The sequence below is a fragment of the Haemaphysalis longicornis genome, unplaced genomic scaffold (assembly GCF_048455015.1).
Source record: "Haemaphysalis longicornis isolate Haplotype H1 unplaced genomic scaffold, Haemaphysalis longicornis Haplotype H1 scaffold_4, whole genome shotgun sequence".
NCBI lineage: Eukaryota > Metazoa > Arthropoda > Arachnida > Ixodida > Ixodidae > Haemaphysalis > Haemaphysalis longicornis.
The window spans coordinates 222,003,345-222,021,804 of record NW_027526361.1 but is presented as its reverse complement, the minus strand read 5'-3'; the positions used below and the strand labels follow the sequence as shown (position 1 = coordinate 222,021,804).

General features: G+C 44.7%; 1 protein-coding gene and 1 non-coding gene across 2 annotated transcripts in view; both read left to right on the top strand.

Moving 5' to 3' along the window:
* Positions 1–15,397, top strand: part of LOC144180234 (uncharacterized) — a 444,536-nt gene extending 429,139 nt beyond the window's left edge. Inside the window, exons 9-10 of the mRNA XM_077708613.1 lie at positions 7,349–7,517; positions 10,663–15,397. Coding sequence (XP_077564739.1) covers positions 7,349–7,517; positions 10,663–10,857 — 364 coding nt within the window. The 3' untranslated portion in view covers positions 10,858–15,397. The remainder of the gene's footprint in view (positions 1–7,348; positions 7,518–10,662) is intronic.
* On the top strand, positions 1,204–1,361 carry LOC144180784 (U1 spliceosomal RNA). The gene has a single exon (XR_013324564.1). It is a non-coding gene; the product is annotated as a U1 spliceosomal RNA (small nuclear RNA).
* Positions 15,398–18,460: the final 3,063 nt, after the last annotated feature.

Below are 18,460 nucleotides of genomic sequence, written 5' to 3'. Positions count from 1 at the left end.
TCTGTTGTCCCGCTGCACGTAATGACGTTAGAGATTAGTACTACAAAATCATTGTCAGTGCTGTGTGTCAAAGAATCTTCGACTGGGTCAGGGAAGTTAATAACATTCGGCAGCTATTTCCCACTAAGGTTAGCAGCACTCTTAAAACGGCATACAATCAAGAAGCTAGTTTTAAGCCATTAACGTTGGCAAGGGCCTTTACCTGATGCTTGTAGACAGAATCGGACGCTTAGTGATCAGACTCCTCGTATGAAGCGAGATTGCATACCGTAAGTTGTTCGATGTACTGCCCACATTGTGGTTTTTTGCCATCTTCAACTTGCCCAGCTTCTGATGATTTATCAAGTTTTTCTTTAGGGGCGAAGGCCCTTAGGGGCTCGGGCTGTAGGCGTCTCCGGTCGTCGCCGTTTTATGTAATAACAGTACTAAAGCACCGGGATACTCGGTTTTCAATGCATCACGCTAGGACGTTTCATCTCCGTTGGAAAAAACGCGTACGAAAAAAACACACCGGGGCACTCGTTTTCCAACGCCTCGCGCTATAACGCTTCGGGCTTCAAATTGAGACTTTTAATGTAAAGCTCGCCCTCCCTCTACCCCCCCCCCCCCCCCAATTGTTTCATCTGCGTGGGCAAAAACGCCAAGGCGCAAAGAATACACAGCCTGCTTCGCCCCTCCCAAGGTGTCACGTTAGTGGAGATGGCCCGGTTTTTTTAATGCGATGTCTTGTACGTGCGTTCTTTTCGTGGCAAACATTTTATCCCATGCTCTCAAAAAAGGGGGCTTCCATTTCCTGTCACATTAATACAGCGCAGCTGTAGTACTGTCTACATCTCAGTTTGAGGGTTACCTTGCTTGCCCGACGTCTTTTAGGGGCGAAGCCCCTTAGGGACTCGGGTTGTCGGCATCTCCTTCCGTCGTCTCATGTAGTCACGGTACTAAAATACCCGGACACTCGTTTTCCTACGCCTCGCGTTAGGACATAACGCGTTTTAAAAGAAGCTGTATAATAGATACAACCGGTACAAAATAAACTACCATTATTTAAAGACGCGTAGAACTCTCCCTGTGCCCTTCAGCAATCGTCAAATACAAGCAGAACCTGTTTGTGGACGGGCTATAATTTGTGCTACATTGAAATATCCACCGGCTGTCGACGCTAGGCCTGATAGGGTTGGGTGGTCCGCCGAAGCAAGAAAATGCATACTTACCGGGTGCTGGGGCCTCGTCGATCACCGAGGATGAGCCCCAGGGGGAGGCGCGGGCATTGCACTCCGCTCATGTTGACCCCTGCCACTACCCCACACTGAGGCAGATGGGGCATGAAAATTGCTTAAATCCGCTTCAACGCAAGAGACGGCGCCACCGATTTAGCAAGTGTGATTGCCCTTCCCACCGGTGCTTCTCCGGCACCCAATCAGTGCGGGCGGTGTGGGACGAGAGAGGCTTCCATTCTTTTAATACAGTTATGCACTGCATGCCACGCCCCTCCCCAGGTTTCACGTTAGTGGGGATTGCCCGAGATTTTTTTATCAATAAATAATCGATACTTTTTCGAAAGCTAGTTTTGGCAAATTATAAGTTTTCGCAAATGGCATCTCGATACGTTCTGCACCAAGGGTTTTGTTAAAAGTAGAAAATTATTGCATTCATAATTTTTTCATTGACAATGTTTTTCCCTTGTTTATTTTGTAATCCCCACTTCAACATCACCACATACTGTTTCTTTTCGTCGGTAGAGTACCTTGTATCTGGAGAGTCGTTTTCTGTTTTCACAGCCATTCTTCTTCTGGCTTTGACCTGTCAAGCCCTTTTTTGGCCGACGAAGTACTGGGGTGACAGGTTAAAACCAATTTTAATAGATTGATGACCCATTGCGAAGGATTAGTGTTCAATGGAGACGAGCTCGGAAGTAGATTGAGTGGGCACCTCAGGATGAACAAGAGGACATGGATGGATAGTGTTTATGAGACCAAGGAGAAGAACTTTTGTTAGCCGACGGGACATGCTCAGGAAGGGAGCAAATCCAAATTGATGACGAGCAAATTGTTGCTTCAGAGAAAATATGTTAGAAAACTCTTTTAACTGAGATAAGAGAAAAACTTACAGTTACCTTGGGTCTATTGTATTTGATGCAGGGCTTTCCGTGGCTTTGAAATGCCTGTGCGCGGCATACAACGTGGATAAGTTAGGTGATAGTTTTGACTTCCTCCACAAAACTGCATTTAAAATCGTGGAGAAAGCGGTGCCAGAGTCATGTGTTGCAAACTCAAGCAGCCGAACAGTGAAGTCTGAGAGAAGCCACCAGAACTCTCTGATTTGAAGCCGCGTCGGCACTTGTAAGTAACCTGCAATCCGAAAATGCCATTCTTTGTGATGATTCCAGATTAGCTTTGAATAAACAGGGAGAAGTCTTCGATAACATTCAGTCTGCTAATAGGCCTTGAACGTTTCGAAGTCTGCATTTGCTTCCTTCATAGATGGCGTATTGAAGTCAGAATAGGGGTCCGGAAATGCCACTTGTAAAGATAGTTTCTCAAATGCAAGAACTGAAAAAATTGTAGCGGTATTTCCTACAAAGTAGCCACATTAGAGATGGCAGGCATGATACGAGAGCACTAAGCATATCAGCCAGGCTTATGATTCGCAAGCAATATTGCCTCAAATCATCAGCGTCCACCCAAAATTGAGTTTTCTGTTGGGGCAGGTCTCTAAGCCGGTGCGATTCTCCACAAGGTGCTTGTAATAAGAAGTGCATCAATTCATGCAAAAATAAAAATGGGAGAAACTAGATTACAGCACTGCGCAAAAGACCAACTCTGTTATTTGACTTGCGGCCTTGGTTTTCGGGAGGAAAAATATCAAATGTGTGGTGGAACAGTTTCTACTGAAGACCCGGTTTCAGTTACGAGTTTCTTCTTTGTACTGGTGTGGAGCAGGCGCAACCACGTGTTATGCGGCCGGGTAAAAAAAGTATTATGTCTACACTGAGTGAACAGGTCTGTGCCACCACATTTGCCCTTAAAGATTGAGATGGCGAAAGAGTGCCGAGTTCTGGGGCACCGGAAAGGAGATGCTACTGTTTAAACTTGTTTTTATATGTTAAAGTAATGAACCGTGCTGCCGTGCTGTCGTCAATGTTAAAACTCGGAATTCACTGTCGCAGTCGTCAGCGTATTCAAAATAGGATACATCCCCTTTGCTCAAACTGTGTAGTTTATTATAATTTCGGATGGCCATGAAGCATGGTTAAATATAGGCTAAAAGCGTTACCAGTACAAGTTCGTAGTATTTACTAAAACACGCTTGTAGAACTTCACAGCGGTTAGGAAGATGGCCATCCAGAGCGTACCATGCAAGCTGCTCTGGTTGAGCACCATGGTGACTAACTGGGGCGAGCAAAGTGTAAGGTGTTATTTACCACTACGGGGTGGAACAATTTATATCAAGTATGTGTCTACAATTTCCATGCCTGTGTTTTTACATATTGGCCCTTTTGATAAAGCGTTGCCCAAAAATATATTGAACTGGCGGCTTTATTAATCAAAACATATCAGTGACACACCTATGAAATATACATAGGAGTTTTGACACCTACCAGCAAACCGGGTTTCGAAAGAGAATTTGAACATTACGGAACAGTTTTCTGTACTCCGATAGTGAGCGAAATCTTGCAGCCACCCTACTCGCGGGAAGTGAATCCACTCACACGTGCCCACACTAAGAGATTAGGGAGCACCTACGTAATTAATTCAGCAGCTCTCCACTTGAGTTCAGTTTCAGGTTATGGTTGCTGCTGATATGCTGCAGAGAATAAACTCAGTGAAACTCTTATTACATGTTTTGCTTTACAGCTTCTTTTGGGCTGGTTGGGATTGTCTTAGCATGTTTGCAAAATTGTGTTTGTGTTCCATTAGTTTGAGTGACGCACATAGATAGTAATGCTGTGGCATTGTTGCATATTTATAAACTAGTTCTGCTCCAATAATGGCTGCGTACGCTTTTTTGCAAGCACCTGCCTCACCCTAATGAAAAAACACTTTGAGTAAAAAGACCCTAGAAGCGAACCAAAATCATTTCATTCAATTATTGAGAAATCCCACTTATTGGGTGCAGTGCGCTCGCTTGTTTGCACAATAGCAGAAAGTTTCCCGTGGAACGTTTGTCTTCCCAAGTATCTTGTACACAAGCAACATTCGTGAGAATCCCAATTATCGAATGAAAGGCATCCCTCTGGCGGCAACTTCGCATCTTCAAAGCGCCGTACTCCATGACCACACACCCACTTGCGCACACTCCCAAAGACGTGAAACGAACAGTAAACAGTGATTGCGTAGCATCTCAAGGAGCTTTCCTTTCCATCTCTTGCGACTCTTATTTCGCCCCTCGTTTTTGCGCCATTCAATAAGAAGAAAGGGAACTGTGTAAGTGCGTTCGGGCTAAGTTTCCAACTGCGAACCCCATTTCTCCCGTCTACACTTTTTGTGCTGTTCACGATGGAACAGGTTCCGATTGAATTAAAAGTTTCGTGTTTCAATTCGTGTGCTTTCGCTGTCTTCTGTGAAGTAGAAGGAACGCCATATCAGCGAAAAACCCGACGCTACTTTCCACACCGTGGAACCTCATCACGATGCTTCTTTCCCATCTGTTATTTCTTTCTCTTTTGGTACCGTAGCTCCCCCTGAAGGTGAATCGAAATTGGGAAGTTTCTCTCAGAGGCTCGTAGACTGAAGCGCCGCCTGCGAGTTCTGTCCTGAACCTTTGTGATGAGCTGCATTGTAGCGGGCATCAGATCGGGAGGAAAATGCATTGCTATGAGGAATCGATATCAGCCCTGGTCGAAAGTGTTCCTCAGGGCATTTAGCACTGAGTTGAAAAAAAGGCTTTCAGGAACCCTAGCGATTTAAAGAGTTGTACAGAGGTCATCGCTCTCCCAAGAAGCTGGAAGATGCGCTTCTTACCGCGGCTTAGAATGGCACTGTAGGAAGCAGACTCCGTTGAAGCGGGCGATGCGACTTCTGACATTTATTTAAGCGTTGCGTAGGCCCGGCCAGAAGTGGGAGGAGCGGTGAAGACGAGCAACCGCCCAGCTGCTGAGTCGCGTTCGATTTGTCTTAGGCGCGTGGCACCACTGACGCTGCCGTGAAATCACCGCTGATGATGGCGATGGCACCGATGAATACGATGACGATGGTGCCGCTACAGCACAATCAACCGAAGAGCACCATTAACGATGAAACGGTATTGTAAAACGTACTGAGAGAATAATATCATGCGTACAGGCAACTTGGGAAGTCGGTTAAGATCCCATGAACGTGTGGTAATTTAGTGTAGTAATGCAGGTGCTTTCAAGTTGTCTCCACTGCCAAACTTCCGTTGTCGCTTTAGATTCCGCCTATGAACCTGCGGTAAATAATCTACTGATTTCGAGGAAGCCAAAATAGAGCACAAAATGAAATTCTCTCACATGTGGTCATCATTATTGATTGTATTCCTCAGTCCAGAAACAGCTTCATCGGCAATATGAAGGCGGTTTTGAAACACGGCAATTACTACAGGTTTCAGCGGCTCCCTTTCGTATTTGCGAGTGTTTTATCTTATTTTTTTGGGCCACTCACAAATAAAGGTCATCGTGGTATTCACATGCCCGCTGCGGGGACTACCGGTATTTTTTTTACAAGGCTGCATTACAGCTTCCTTCTGGTCAGGTCTGTATTGCCTGTTCGCGTCGCGTTGAGATCAAGAGTGCCCGGAAACAACAGTTGACACCCCCACCTAATATCCTAACGTTTGCGCGTCGGCATCAGGGGAGAAAATGTGAGCGCTGGGAAGACGATTGCGGAGGTTCGCAACGGGCGCTTTATGGAAATGTAACATTTACTGGGCCTGGCAAGAGCAGCACACATGTTCTGGCGGGACGTTGGCCTCTGAAATTAGTTATCAGCAGGAATGTGTTTCGGCTACTAGTTTATGATATACTGATAGGATGCTAGCCTGCTATCGCGTACTTTTCCATTTCAAGCTCTCGACTCATCGTTCTAGATACGGCCTTGTTTTAACCAGGATAGATAACATGCTGAGTGTAAAGTATGTTGTTGCTTGTTAGGTGCCAACATTTCGAAATTTATTCCTGTTTATTCAGCAACAAAACACGATGCCTATAAAGAACAGTGAGCGAGACAAGAGCTACCTCGCTCTTTTTGAAAATAGCTCATATCGGTCTGCCGTCTGAAACAATCTGTATATAATGAAATCCAACGCCGAAAAGCAAATCCCGCTTTATTAGTTTGTGTTTTCAGTATTGATATGCGTTTCCCAAATCGGTCCTTGTTTAGAATAAACAATCTAGTGGGGCAAAAAAAATTTAAAGTTATATAAAAAAGCATACGTGAAGGACTTTCGCAGGCGCAGTGATGAAAACGCAGCCTAACATTACATTATTTTGTCCACGCATGCTTCCTGCAAAAATCTCTATTGCACCTATCGTGGCTGCAATGTTCGCTGTTGTGCCAGTATAAACTGGGTATCTCCTAACCAAATCACTATTTCTTAAATGGCAATGATGTGATACTTTTTGCCGCGCTATCAGTTGCGGCATTTCTGGTCTTTGCTTCCCAGAGTGAGCACTAGGTATCTGAAACCCTCATAAAAACTGTGCCGTGGAAGGCAAAGCCGCTGGAGCGGTGGTCTGCGCTTTTGAAATGGGAGAGCATGAAGTGAGCGGCGGAGCACCGCCTATCTGCCTTATTAAGGGCGGCTCTGGAAAACAGGAGCAGAAGCGCGCCCTTTGTAAAAGTGAAACACCGCAGGTTACTTGTTACAGGACCCGATTTGGGTGGAAGCATTAGTCCACGTGTTTACGCGCTGTGCGAACAAACATGAAAGAAAACGTGTGCTGCAGGGAGAGGAAGGCGGGAGCGTAGAGCAACCGAGTTTCTTAATTACCGATCTGGAACATATCTGCAGAAACTGTTTCTAAAAGATTGTTCGAAATGTAAATATCAACGCCTGAATATTCCTGCTTTGTCCCCAGTAAAAGCAGTGGCGTTGAGAACACATTTAGAGAAGCGAATAATTTCTTGTGCACGAAGTTTCTGCAAGGTGCGCAAATGATATGTATTTGGTTTAGGTTGCTATATTTCTTCCCGTATTCACCAATTTATTCATGTGTACGACCACCCACGCCGCTATGTGCGTCCTTTCTCAGTCTTGGTTCACTTCGAGAATAGTGTGTTTCTATCTTTTTTTACTAATTCGCCGGTACCGTTACGGTGTTGTTTAGAGCGTGGGATGGCGAACTGATATACTACCGCGTATTAACCCACTTTTGGCAAAAATGTGTTTGCAGTGACGTGGGGAGCGCCCACTCGCAAGGCACTCCTCTTACCAAGAAGCAAGCGGGAGGTGGTGGCGGACACGTGGCCATTCCACCGGATGCCCTGTACACACCAGTGACAAAGAACAACGGCACCACCAACGGTGCTTCAAAGGACGGTGCGCATTACGAGAACGTCAAGGTACGAACAAATTATGTTCCAGAACAAAACTCATACGAAAAGTGGAGGCGCATATCGCGCTGTGCACATACGCATTGACGTAGTGTGGTTGGATTAAAACAAAAGGGGTATTGCTATAATCCGTGACTTCTAATTCCGGTAGCTTTTGCCGAACAAACCTGCACTTCTCCGCTTCTGATGTGGTAGGTGTTTGGTTAAGAATCGGAGCTCATGACAAGAGTGAAGTTACGTATGCTGTTGTCATTGCACAGGAAACTCATTCACGTCTGGTAAATGAGAAAAAGAAATTCCGGTAGATGGAAAGGGCTATTGCCACTGAGGCTGGACGAGTGAAGTGTTTTGTAAAAAAAAAAAAAAAACAAGAAGCAGCCGTCTGTCAACCTTATCATGTAAAAATATGTAAACTGCTTGTTTTCAAAAATAATATCGAATTTGACCACTTGCATGTACAATGTAGGAGAAACTAAAAAGGGGGTGTTCACGTCACTTCCACTAACCTAAACGAAGGAAACTTCGCTGAGGTACGCAATAATCAGTTATACTTCGCGAGCCAAACAACAGGTACCAAATAATTATTTGCTTGCTTTTTATCTTGTTGTCTCTTCGGCAAACATTATTAAAAGTAGATACCAAAAGCGTGTGAAACCTCTCTACTACTTATTTGAGTCCAGAGTGTATCTGAACAGGAAACGTGCTCTGAGGCAATGGCCGCAATAGCAACTGGATAACCGAATTTGCCATTGATTCGTGTCTTCCTTAGAAAGAAATATTTTGAAAACTTCTTTTTCTCAGAGAACACCTAAACCTCCTCGCCCATGCCGCGGAAGTTCTAGATTCTGTTTATAGAAAATGAACCGTTGGGAATATCGCGTCATACGTTGGTTTAGCGGAATTGGTGGAGACGTAATGTCAATAATTGTTTCTGATGCAGCCATGCAGACAGTATGAAGGCAGAAGTTGCCATCCCCAGATATTATGCTAACCCGCAGTAAATGCACCAAGCAGAAGTGTACTGTGCTTGTTTGGAACACGCGCACTATTTTAGCATTGCGGGTGGTTGTAATCACACTTATTAAAAGGTATCACATGTAGAACCTAATTTAAATTAGGTGCCTATATATAGGCGCAAAGCGGGGCATCCTCTTCACAGATTAACAATAGGCCCCCGATACGATATGAAGCCCCGAGGAAGGCGTGACTTTATACGTCTTATGCGACGAGCATAGAATCAATTTTTATTTGTTCCTTATGCTTGGAGCTAATCACAATTCGTAAAGCTTTCGCAGCAGCTGGTTCGTGCAGAAAAAATTCAATATGTGTAGGCTTTCTGATAAAACTTGATATGTTGATCAAGATGTCTGTTATTCCACCCAAAAAATTTATATATGAGCCCTACATCTGCTTTTCTCCCGCTACAAGCCCATCGCACATCTTAAGCTGCATGACGCGTGAACTTCACTGTTACTACTCGTTCTGACCAAGCTTGGCGTCATTGTTATAAGTCAACCCTTGACAGGAGCACAACCCTACAACGACCGTAGCAACCAACAGGACAGCTTTAGTGATTGGATACAGCCTTGTCCGTGGCATGGCGGCTAATGGACGTCTTTGGCGACTTGTCAGTTCCTAGTCCGGAAGGAATGTGGCTTAGGCACCGCGTTGCCCGCTCATTACGACATGTCAGGATCCTCATTAGGTGACGTGCTTCTTAGTGAGCCCTTCGCGTGAGGACCGTCGACCCGAACTAAAGGGTGCGAGCGATTAGGTCCCGTCGCCATTATTGTTACGCGAGGCTAGCGTACGCACAGTCGCGTGCCAGATGCAGCACGGCTGCTGCAGGGTTCTTCTGCAGACGCGTCGGCGAAACTGCTGGCGTTTGTTTTATTCATCCTAATGTGCTCCTCTCCCAAGCTAAACAAAAGATGGCGTTTTTCTTCGTCCCTGTATGCCAGGACCCAGTGGCACGGCATGTCTGCGTCTCAATACAACGAAAGTCTGGCAGCGACCTCACTTCAAATATTCGAATAAAACTTTAAATGTACGCTGTTCCGCGGTCCGCGGGAATTGTTTATCAACTGCAGTATTAGGGCTACCAGTACCGAGCTGTACACCGCAGGAAAACTATTGTCACAAAATCAAGATGGCGAGTGGGTAACATAGGGGCGGGTCTGGATCCACACCTACATTTTGTAGAATTTTTGCTGGACGCGTTGGTTCATGGTCTTAAAATGTAAAAAAGCGCAATAAATACAGGGGCCTAGACGATACGTAAACAGGACAAGAGCTCAGTAGTTGGTAGTGAGCGCTCTCCCGGTCTACGTGTCTTTCTTGTCCCCGTTTCTTTGCGCTCTATTTTTATTTTAAGAGCAACAGGTCCGCTTTGTGATTTGTTAAGGTTGCTTAACTTTTTATACCGTGAAGTCGCAGGCGAACTTGCTAGAAGCCTGTGCATATCTAAAGATATCTGGCTACTTCATTTTTTGCAAATAACTTGAATATAAATTTTAAGCTAAGTTGCAATGTACCAGCTGAAATGTTTCTGCGAGGGTACAGACTGTGTAGCATGACGCTAGTTTATGAGAATATAGCAGCTCTCGTGAAAGATGGGCAAAAGTACCGTCTCCGTTAAAGTGCCCTTGAAGAGGATCGAAGCTGGAGCGAACAGTTCCCCTGTTGTACTAGTATTCGCGTAGGAATCAATTGTGTTGATGGCGTTAGGTGGCAACAGACATAATGGCAGAAAGCAAAACCCAAGTTTTCGAAGGGTTTTTAATTACAGAATTAGCCCATTTGTATTTGTGAAATTTTGCCCGGTTTCAACGCGCATGCCCTGGAACCAATACTTGTGGAAGGCAGAGAATCTGAGCGCAAGCAGCTTTTAGATTTCAAGACAACGTGTAACGCTTACAGAATGAACACCATATTTTCTTATTGACCGGTTTCAGACTAGAGAGGCGTGCACTGACGTCAGCAGTATTTTATTCAGCGTAGAGCCAGTGTTACGACAAAAAGCGTACGTGTAACATTTGCCCTTCCAGATTAAGAATTCATTAGAAAATATAATTTGCATGCAATGCAATTAACCATAGAGAGAACTTAAGTGTTTTCTAAACGGCGTCTGTACTCCTTTCCCTGGTGCTCTCAGAATGGCTCGCAGAACGGCAGACCCGAGCCTCCCCCTCGGGCATCGGATGGTAGCATCGTGTATGCCAGCCTCGACCTTCCCGTAGCCCCCGCCCAGAACGGCAACCGGCCTACGCCTGAGCGGACAGAGTACGCCGAGCTCCAGTTCCAGCCCAATGGTGCACAGCAGCCCGGATCTGAACATGCATCTCTCTGAGGCCACCCTTAGTCCTTCATGCTCTGGCAGCAGACTTTCAAGAAGACGCAAGGACGGAACGATGACGTTGGACGCCTCTTTTTATTCGTCTAGACTGCTAGATTCACTGGAAGAGGCCTTGAAATAGTCAAAGTGCGCTTTGGGCACGTTTTGAGCACATATTTTCTAGACTGCGTCTGCGGAAGGCGGTACATTAAGAAACGCGAAATCATTCTTGTCAGTTTCAGCTTTAAAATTTTAAACTTCGAAACGTGTCCTCTAATGCGTTTCGTGGCCATCTTGTGCAACTGTGCTTCGGAGCTCTCCTCATGTCATTGAGATTTAGACGCAGTCTGTGATTGCCTTAGCAATCACTTTGAAATTCGCTCTGAAAAAAAAAAAACCAATTGTGCTTACCGGGTATTCATTGGCTCTCCGTCACTGCAATCCATTTCTAACATCTTTAATAGTACATTGCGCACGGCACGTTTCAGATAAGGGGTACCTCTATAGCTGTAAGTGTTTTAAACAGCTAACAAGTATTGCTACACACGTAATTTCGCCCGACCAACCTTCGCTGCAGGTATTCGGTTTCGATGGGTGTCAGCATGTTATCAACCTAGTTATCAGAAAAGCCGACTTTATTTCTATGGTCTGTGTCTCTCACTATAACAAAATATTTGGCGTCTTAAGGTCCCTTTTCCAGTGACTCTAGTCCCGCCATGTGCGTCCTACGCCTGAAGCCCCTGTTGAAGTTGCACGAAGGCTAGGCCTACGTCCCCCAGTGCGTTATTGTGTTTCCATATTGCGCACAAGTGAACTGCGTTGTGCTTGTGTGTAAACATAAGACTACGTGCCTTGTACGAAACCGAACACCCAAGAGCCCTTCCTAGGGTTCATCGAGCCGTTCTGGAATGTGCGATACTGCCTTTATTGCCCGTATTCACGTCGCTGCTTCAGAAACATTGTTAACGTAAAAGGTTTTGCGGCCCTTGAAGCTTAGTGTTTCCTCGTCGAAGTGGTCTTGATGAAGCGATGTTGCCTCAACACAGCAGTGATAAGGATCCTTTTATATCCGCAAAATAAGCGTGGTAGTCCTGGCACCGTGTTTCGTGCACAGCCACTCTGAGCTGGTCTTGTGGTAGTACAGTAGCCGAAAGTCAATGTTCCTCGATCCTCCTGAGATCGTAGGCGTCTCTTCGCAGATGTTGGTAGGTTCACCGTCAAATAGAGTACAAGTAAAACTGCATAAGATTGGAAGTGATTTGGGCCTGTGGGATAGCAGGCAATTGAAGTTTAGCAATACTTGCGTGGTACCAGGTGGGAAAATGAGTAAAAGTACTCCGGGTACAAGTACTGCACCACAATTGAAAACCCAGAAAGAAGGTAGTGACTATCGTAATGTGTGTAGTGTGTGGACCGATGTGTCACTGTATGTTCCAGATGCTCACTGCCTAATTGTTCTTTTAATTTTCTGTTGTTTTGTTTTCTGTGAGCGTCTTGCACAAATTTTTTGGTTGTCAAAGCTTATGAGTGTTTGTGTCTACTTCTTGCGTTTCGCTTCGGAATACTGGCTGGTTCTGATATAGACGAATGACGACTTTGTTGCAAATACCATAATAAGTGAAGGCAAACAAGTGTGCGGAAAACACAATGTTCTTTTATAGGTGTAAACTTTGATTGGTTCCCTTTATCACATTGTCTAACATCAGGTTCAGGGTAAATACTGCGTCTAATTTCCAGTTACACTGCTTTCTGCGATTTTTTGTGGAGAATAAAATGTTTAGCACGTTTGCATTGTTCTGGCTCTAACTTCTGCTGGTGATTTAGTGACGAAAACAAATTATTTTGTTCACCGTTTTTTAGAAAGTAGGGCTGGGACGCATATTAGCAAGATCGAAATAAGCTACTGCTTGCGGCCTTTAAACAAGTGTGTCGAGCAAAATATAAGTGTACTTAGGTTACCGCTGCTTTCAGCGATCGGAAAGTTACCGCTGCTTTCAGCGACCGAAAGTGTTTCGAGAGGTTCGTGAAACCGTCCAACTATAACTAAGCCGCAGCATGTTTCCATACCTGCTTTTCTCTTTACAAGAACAGTGCTTCGAACGGGTTTTTACCTATTAAACGTCTGTTACAGGCTGTATGTTTCAGAAAGGCGGTTGCTGTGCATATGTCTTCAGTCCACTGAAGCGGAATCATTTGTGTGTTATGCAATTGGCTCTCGGAGCAAAATGTTTTTAGATTCTGTTTGGCTAGGTCAAGCTTAATTAGTGAGATATCTGAAAGTTATTGTGTCTGGTTGTACTTGTTCTTGCTATTTGTCATTCTTGTGCCCATTTTTTTACTAGATCAATTTATCCATTACTTACTGATCAGTGGGAGACGCCATTGTTACCATTTAAAAACCTCGTGTGTATTTAAAAAGCCTCTCTTCGCCGACATGGTCGTTATGCATTTCAAAACTGTTCGAAGACTAAAAAAGCTGCACATTTAGGCGCGACACTGAGTCTTAAGATCCAAGCTCCTTATCAGCTGTGTGTAAACATTGTAGCGCTGAAACGGAAGTGTTTGTGTCTGGTGTTATGAACAAGCTACAGTATGCAGGCACACCCAAAGCAGCACTTGACATTTTCAAAGTACTTTGCTTTAGGGTTTTGCCTGTGTACTTTAAATATGTGTGCGTGTGTAGCAGCGATTGTGGGACCAGCTACCTGTAGATGGCGTAAGCGGCTATCGCAATGAAAACAAGAGCTCAGATGGAGCTGCATTTTAGTTATTCTTATCCCACAAAGGGGCTGTTTGGTCAATGTGTGAATGATTTATGTTCGTTGTTGTTCGTAAGTGTACAACTGTCTGTACTTTATCTGTAAGTGAATGCCAAATGTTGTTTTGATATTGTCGCCTTTTTTGTAAAATAATTCTAGAGTCAGCATTGTACGCAATGAATACAGTACGTGTACTTCTGTATAGCACAAAAGAAATGTAGAAGTTGTGATCGTAAAATGCACAGCTCTGTTCACTTCACCTTTTAAAAAAGCTTAATCTGCAGGGAGTTAACTAATTAAAAATATCCAAGTGGTATCACAAGTGGCAATGTGTACTCAACTAACTATATTTCTAATTCTATTTTATTTTGATACTGAACCTGTGTGCAAAAATGCTTGCGTCACAATTGGAAAATGGAAGCATGAGATGATGTTTTCTCCTCAGAAATAAGTCGTACCACTGCATAAACGAATGTTACGTGTGTTATTCTCTGGCATGCTTGGGTTTCTGAGGCAGTACAAAAAGATATTGACTAGGTCAAAGTGTTGTGCTGTGTCTGTATTCGAAGTGCCCAAGTATCCCTTTCAAAAAAATTGTCGCGTATTGATGTGCTGTTAGCATACAACTTACCTTGCAATAACCACAGTTTATTTCGGTGGTTTTCAGCTTAAAAACAATAAGCTTACAGTATTATATCTGTGCGCAATCCAAGGTTTCGCGGACAGATACAACGTACTCCATAGTACACAGTTTTCCTTTACTCTTAATGTTGATGTCTACGTTTTTATCTTTAACATGAGTACAACATCGGCGAAATACTTTACTGCTTAAAAGCCAAATACGCCGCTTAATTTTGTCGTCGGGACCATTTTGAAAGTGAAGTTTTATGCTGATCATTCCATGCAAAAAAGTACCAGCATTTATCTTTATTCTTATACTCGCTTGTGTAAAACAAGCAACGTATAGTCAATCAGTGCGCGCATTGAGTAGCGCGGTATATCTCCGAGTCCATTTTGCGACTACTCAACCTTGGACTTTTCTTTGGGTTTTTATGTATTTTTCGTTATATTGTAGCTTGATTCGCAGCAGTTTCTTAATGACAGAACAGGGTGTCTTACTGCTTACTTTTTAGGATCATTGCAATATCTGTACCTGCGCGCGAAAGATCGGTTTCACGTTTAAGCCGTTATCATGGTGCTGAATTTTGTAGAGTTGCTGCTTTGTAGCTTCAAAACATCACAGATTGTTTGCTGCAATTTGTAAGCACTGAGTATAGATAAAAGGAGCTGTTTTACGGCTAACTATGGCATCAGCGCACTTGTGTACAATCTGCGCAAATAATGAAGCAAACTAAAGGAGATAGAAACTGTAACTCTGCACGCGAAAAATTCCTTTTTTTTGTGACCGAAGTTGCATTCAGGGGACGAATGTACAGTTTGCGAAATAATGATGCAAAATAACGAGAGAACAGCTCTAACTCTGTACACGATAAATCCTTTTTTGTGACAGAAGTTGCTTCTTGATGTACATAAGCTTTCTCCTCCCTTGTTAGTGTGTTTGCTTTCTAGTGCATTTGGAAACAAGCTTCGAACAGCCATGCATTTTCTTGCGCGCATTGCCACACTTTCTTGCTTGCAGTGCCTTCGTTATGCTTTCTTGTTCTGTCCCATGTTGCTCTTAACAGGACAGAAACGAACGCGGATTTGAACGGTTAGATGAATAGCTTTTGACGAGCGTTCGAGATCTCTCGGTGTAAAAAAGACCGTTTGTGCTAATAAAACGTATTTTTCTGCTACCGAAGGCTGATCATTTAAACCCCACTTAAGGGAGGTGCAGAGGCTCACCTTACCCATCGTATGAAGAAGAAACTCACCACACCTGTTTTCCAGGGAGCACAATTACACCCGTCAATATGAGCCTCTGTATCTTAGAACGTTGAGTAATAGGTTATGCAGTACGATAGTTACCAATGCAAGGTGCACGTTTGAAAATTGCGCTGTTACCAGTTTATCGATAACATATATGTATCACAAACCACCAACTCGTACCCACACTACCACAGCCTACGTAGAAGGCCAGTGGACAGCTACATACGACCTGTTCATTTTGCCAGTGAAACATACAGCCAAATCTACAGCGAAACGACCGATATCTTGCGTATAGATCTGGGTGGGTGCATACTACAGGGGTGAATGTTTGTTAAAGAGGACTGATTCTCTGTGACAGGACAGTGGGCGCAGGACGAAAACATTACGCATAGAAAAATTACATTCCTCCAATATATCTTGCAGTAGGAACATCGTAGAAGTTCTGTCATAGGCTCGAGCCAGAGATGGGCAGTCAGGACCTTAAAATCATCTATGTGACAAGTTATGACAGCATGAGCCGTGCAAATACATTTTTGGGTTCCCGTAAACGGGGCATGTCCGTCAGTGGGTCCGAATTTCGCTCAGAGGCTACCTCTACGTCACCGCAAGACCACACAGGGTGGTAGGGCAGCACATGTATTCAAAAGCACAGCCTAAGAAACTTCGTCACCATCCTGACTACAATAAAAACTAACCTTAAGGGAGTTGCATGAAGGACTTCTGAAGAAATTATGGGAGAAGAATATTATTACAAGGGAAATAACAAAGAGAGGTCCTCCTGAAGACAATTAAGGTAGAGCCAGTTTTTTTGTGTGTAAAAAAGGTAAAAGTTCGTTTCAAATTGATAAGAGTGAAGGAGATGGAAGAGTTTAGGGCAAAGATGACGGGTGCAGTGTTTGGTAAATTAAAATTTTTTCTTACGCCGTAGGACAATCTTTCGCAAAAAAAGTCAGCCCACAGTCTTTCTACCTACTACTTAGTAAGAACACAAGATTGGTGCAGAAAAACATAATTTCATACCTTCTACAGCCAATACCTGAAATTGTCTTTGCCCCATAACACCATCAAAGAACAGGATTGCTGGTTTACCATAAAAAAACAGTGTCTATGCTTTGAGAGGTTCACGGGAAATTCGACAGTTACTTCCCGAATGGCAACCAATTTATGTGCGATAGAGGTTGTCATATGGTCTACAGTGAACCCTCCGGTAATGCACAAGTTCGTAATAATCGCAGCTTTGGATGACCTGGACTCATTCACAGTGTCATCGTTATATAGATACGTAGTGGGCGTCTGGCCACTTCTTATTATATAGTGATTTAGAATGAATTAATATTTTATTACCGAGTGTACCCCGTCATCATTATTATCATCATTTTTTTGTGCGGCTTTGGCGCTTATCTAGCTAAGAATGACTCGACATATACCCGCATTCGCATCTTAGTAAGGACGTACTTTGTTACACGCTTACTTGCTATTACTGTAAACAGCATAGTAAGACCTCAAGTTGGCCGTTTGTAAGTTGAAGGGCACGGTGCATTCACTCAACTTACCTTAGTCACACATAATCACGCGGGCTGTGGTGTTGACGAAGTTGCTTCCTCGTCTAGCACTTCCGATGCCCTGTTTTTAAGATAGGCGGGCCAAAATTGACACATTTTGTTTGAACTTCACTGGCTGCTTATAGAGGCTTCTCTAAAAAATTGTCGTCATCCCAAAATGTGATTACGTGCATTGTAGTCTTCGCACAGACAGACAGACAGAACTTTATTTGGCCACAGCTGGGGCGATTAGGCCGGCGACGTCTTCTCCGTCGTCCGTCGGGCAGCAGGGCCCCTTTTCGGCAGGGGACCGGTGCCTTCGGCCAAGCGGGCCAGGTCTTCTTGAATTTGGGGGTTTGGGTCACGCAGGGCGGCCTCCCAGCGCGCCTCGCTGGTGATAGTAAGGAGAATGGGATGGGATCGGTGCCTGGATAGTGGGATGCTATCACAGGCCCATATGATATGGGATAACGATGCGTGAGGGACCGAACAATATGGACATTCGTCTATGTAGGTGTCGGGAAAGATCGCTGACATAATGGCAGGGGTGGGGAAGGAGCGGGTCTGGAGCTGCCGATATATGACCGCCAAGGATCGGGATAGAGATGGGTGAGGAGGAGGAAAAATGGCACGCTCCAAGCGGTAATGGGCGAGGATGTCCCCGTATGTGTGCAGCCTGTCCCGTAGAGTGAATATCTCACTATCATTGGCGGCGCCATCGAGCCCTCGGTAGACCAAAGCTCGAGCAGCTTCGTGGGCCGCTGAGTTTCCAGGTAGCGCGGTATGGGCGGGAGCCCAGACGAGAGTGAAAGAGCGCGATCGAATGTTCTGTGCCTTCAACAGGACTGATAAAGTTGCTGGAGAAACTCTTGCGTAAAGGAAATTTAGGATCGCTGATTTAGAGTCACTGATTATAGTTGTTTGAAGGTGGGGCCTGTGGGTCATAGCCAACGCGATGGCGATCTCTTCTCCCACCGTGGGGGATGTCGTAGATAAGGAGGCGGAAGCGAGCTGAACTTGTTTCGAGTCAACCACTGTGGCTACAGCAGCCGCTCTGGTAGGATAGGTTGCTGCATCTGTGTATAGCGTGGGGGAGCCTGGAGGGTACGCTTTTTCGAGGGCTCTCGCGCGAGCCAGTCTGCGATCCTCATTGTGTACGGGATGCATATTTCGCGGAAGAGGTTTGATTCGGAGCCTCTGGCGGATGGAAGGGGGAATGTCTACCAATTGCTGATGGTTGGAGGTGGGTGGTGAAAGACCTAAGGAAGCTAGCAAGTGCCGACCGGTGTGACTCTTAGTGAGTCTTTCTAATTGGGCGGTGCGTTGCGCCTCAACAATCTCGTCAAGGGAGTTGTGGACACCCAGTGCAAGGAGGCGGTCGTTGGAGGTTTTTGGAGGGAGTCCGAGGGCTACCCTAAAACATTTGCGTATCAAGCCGTCAATTTTGAT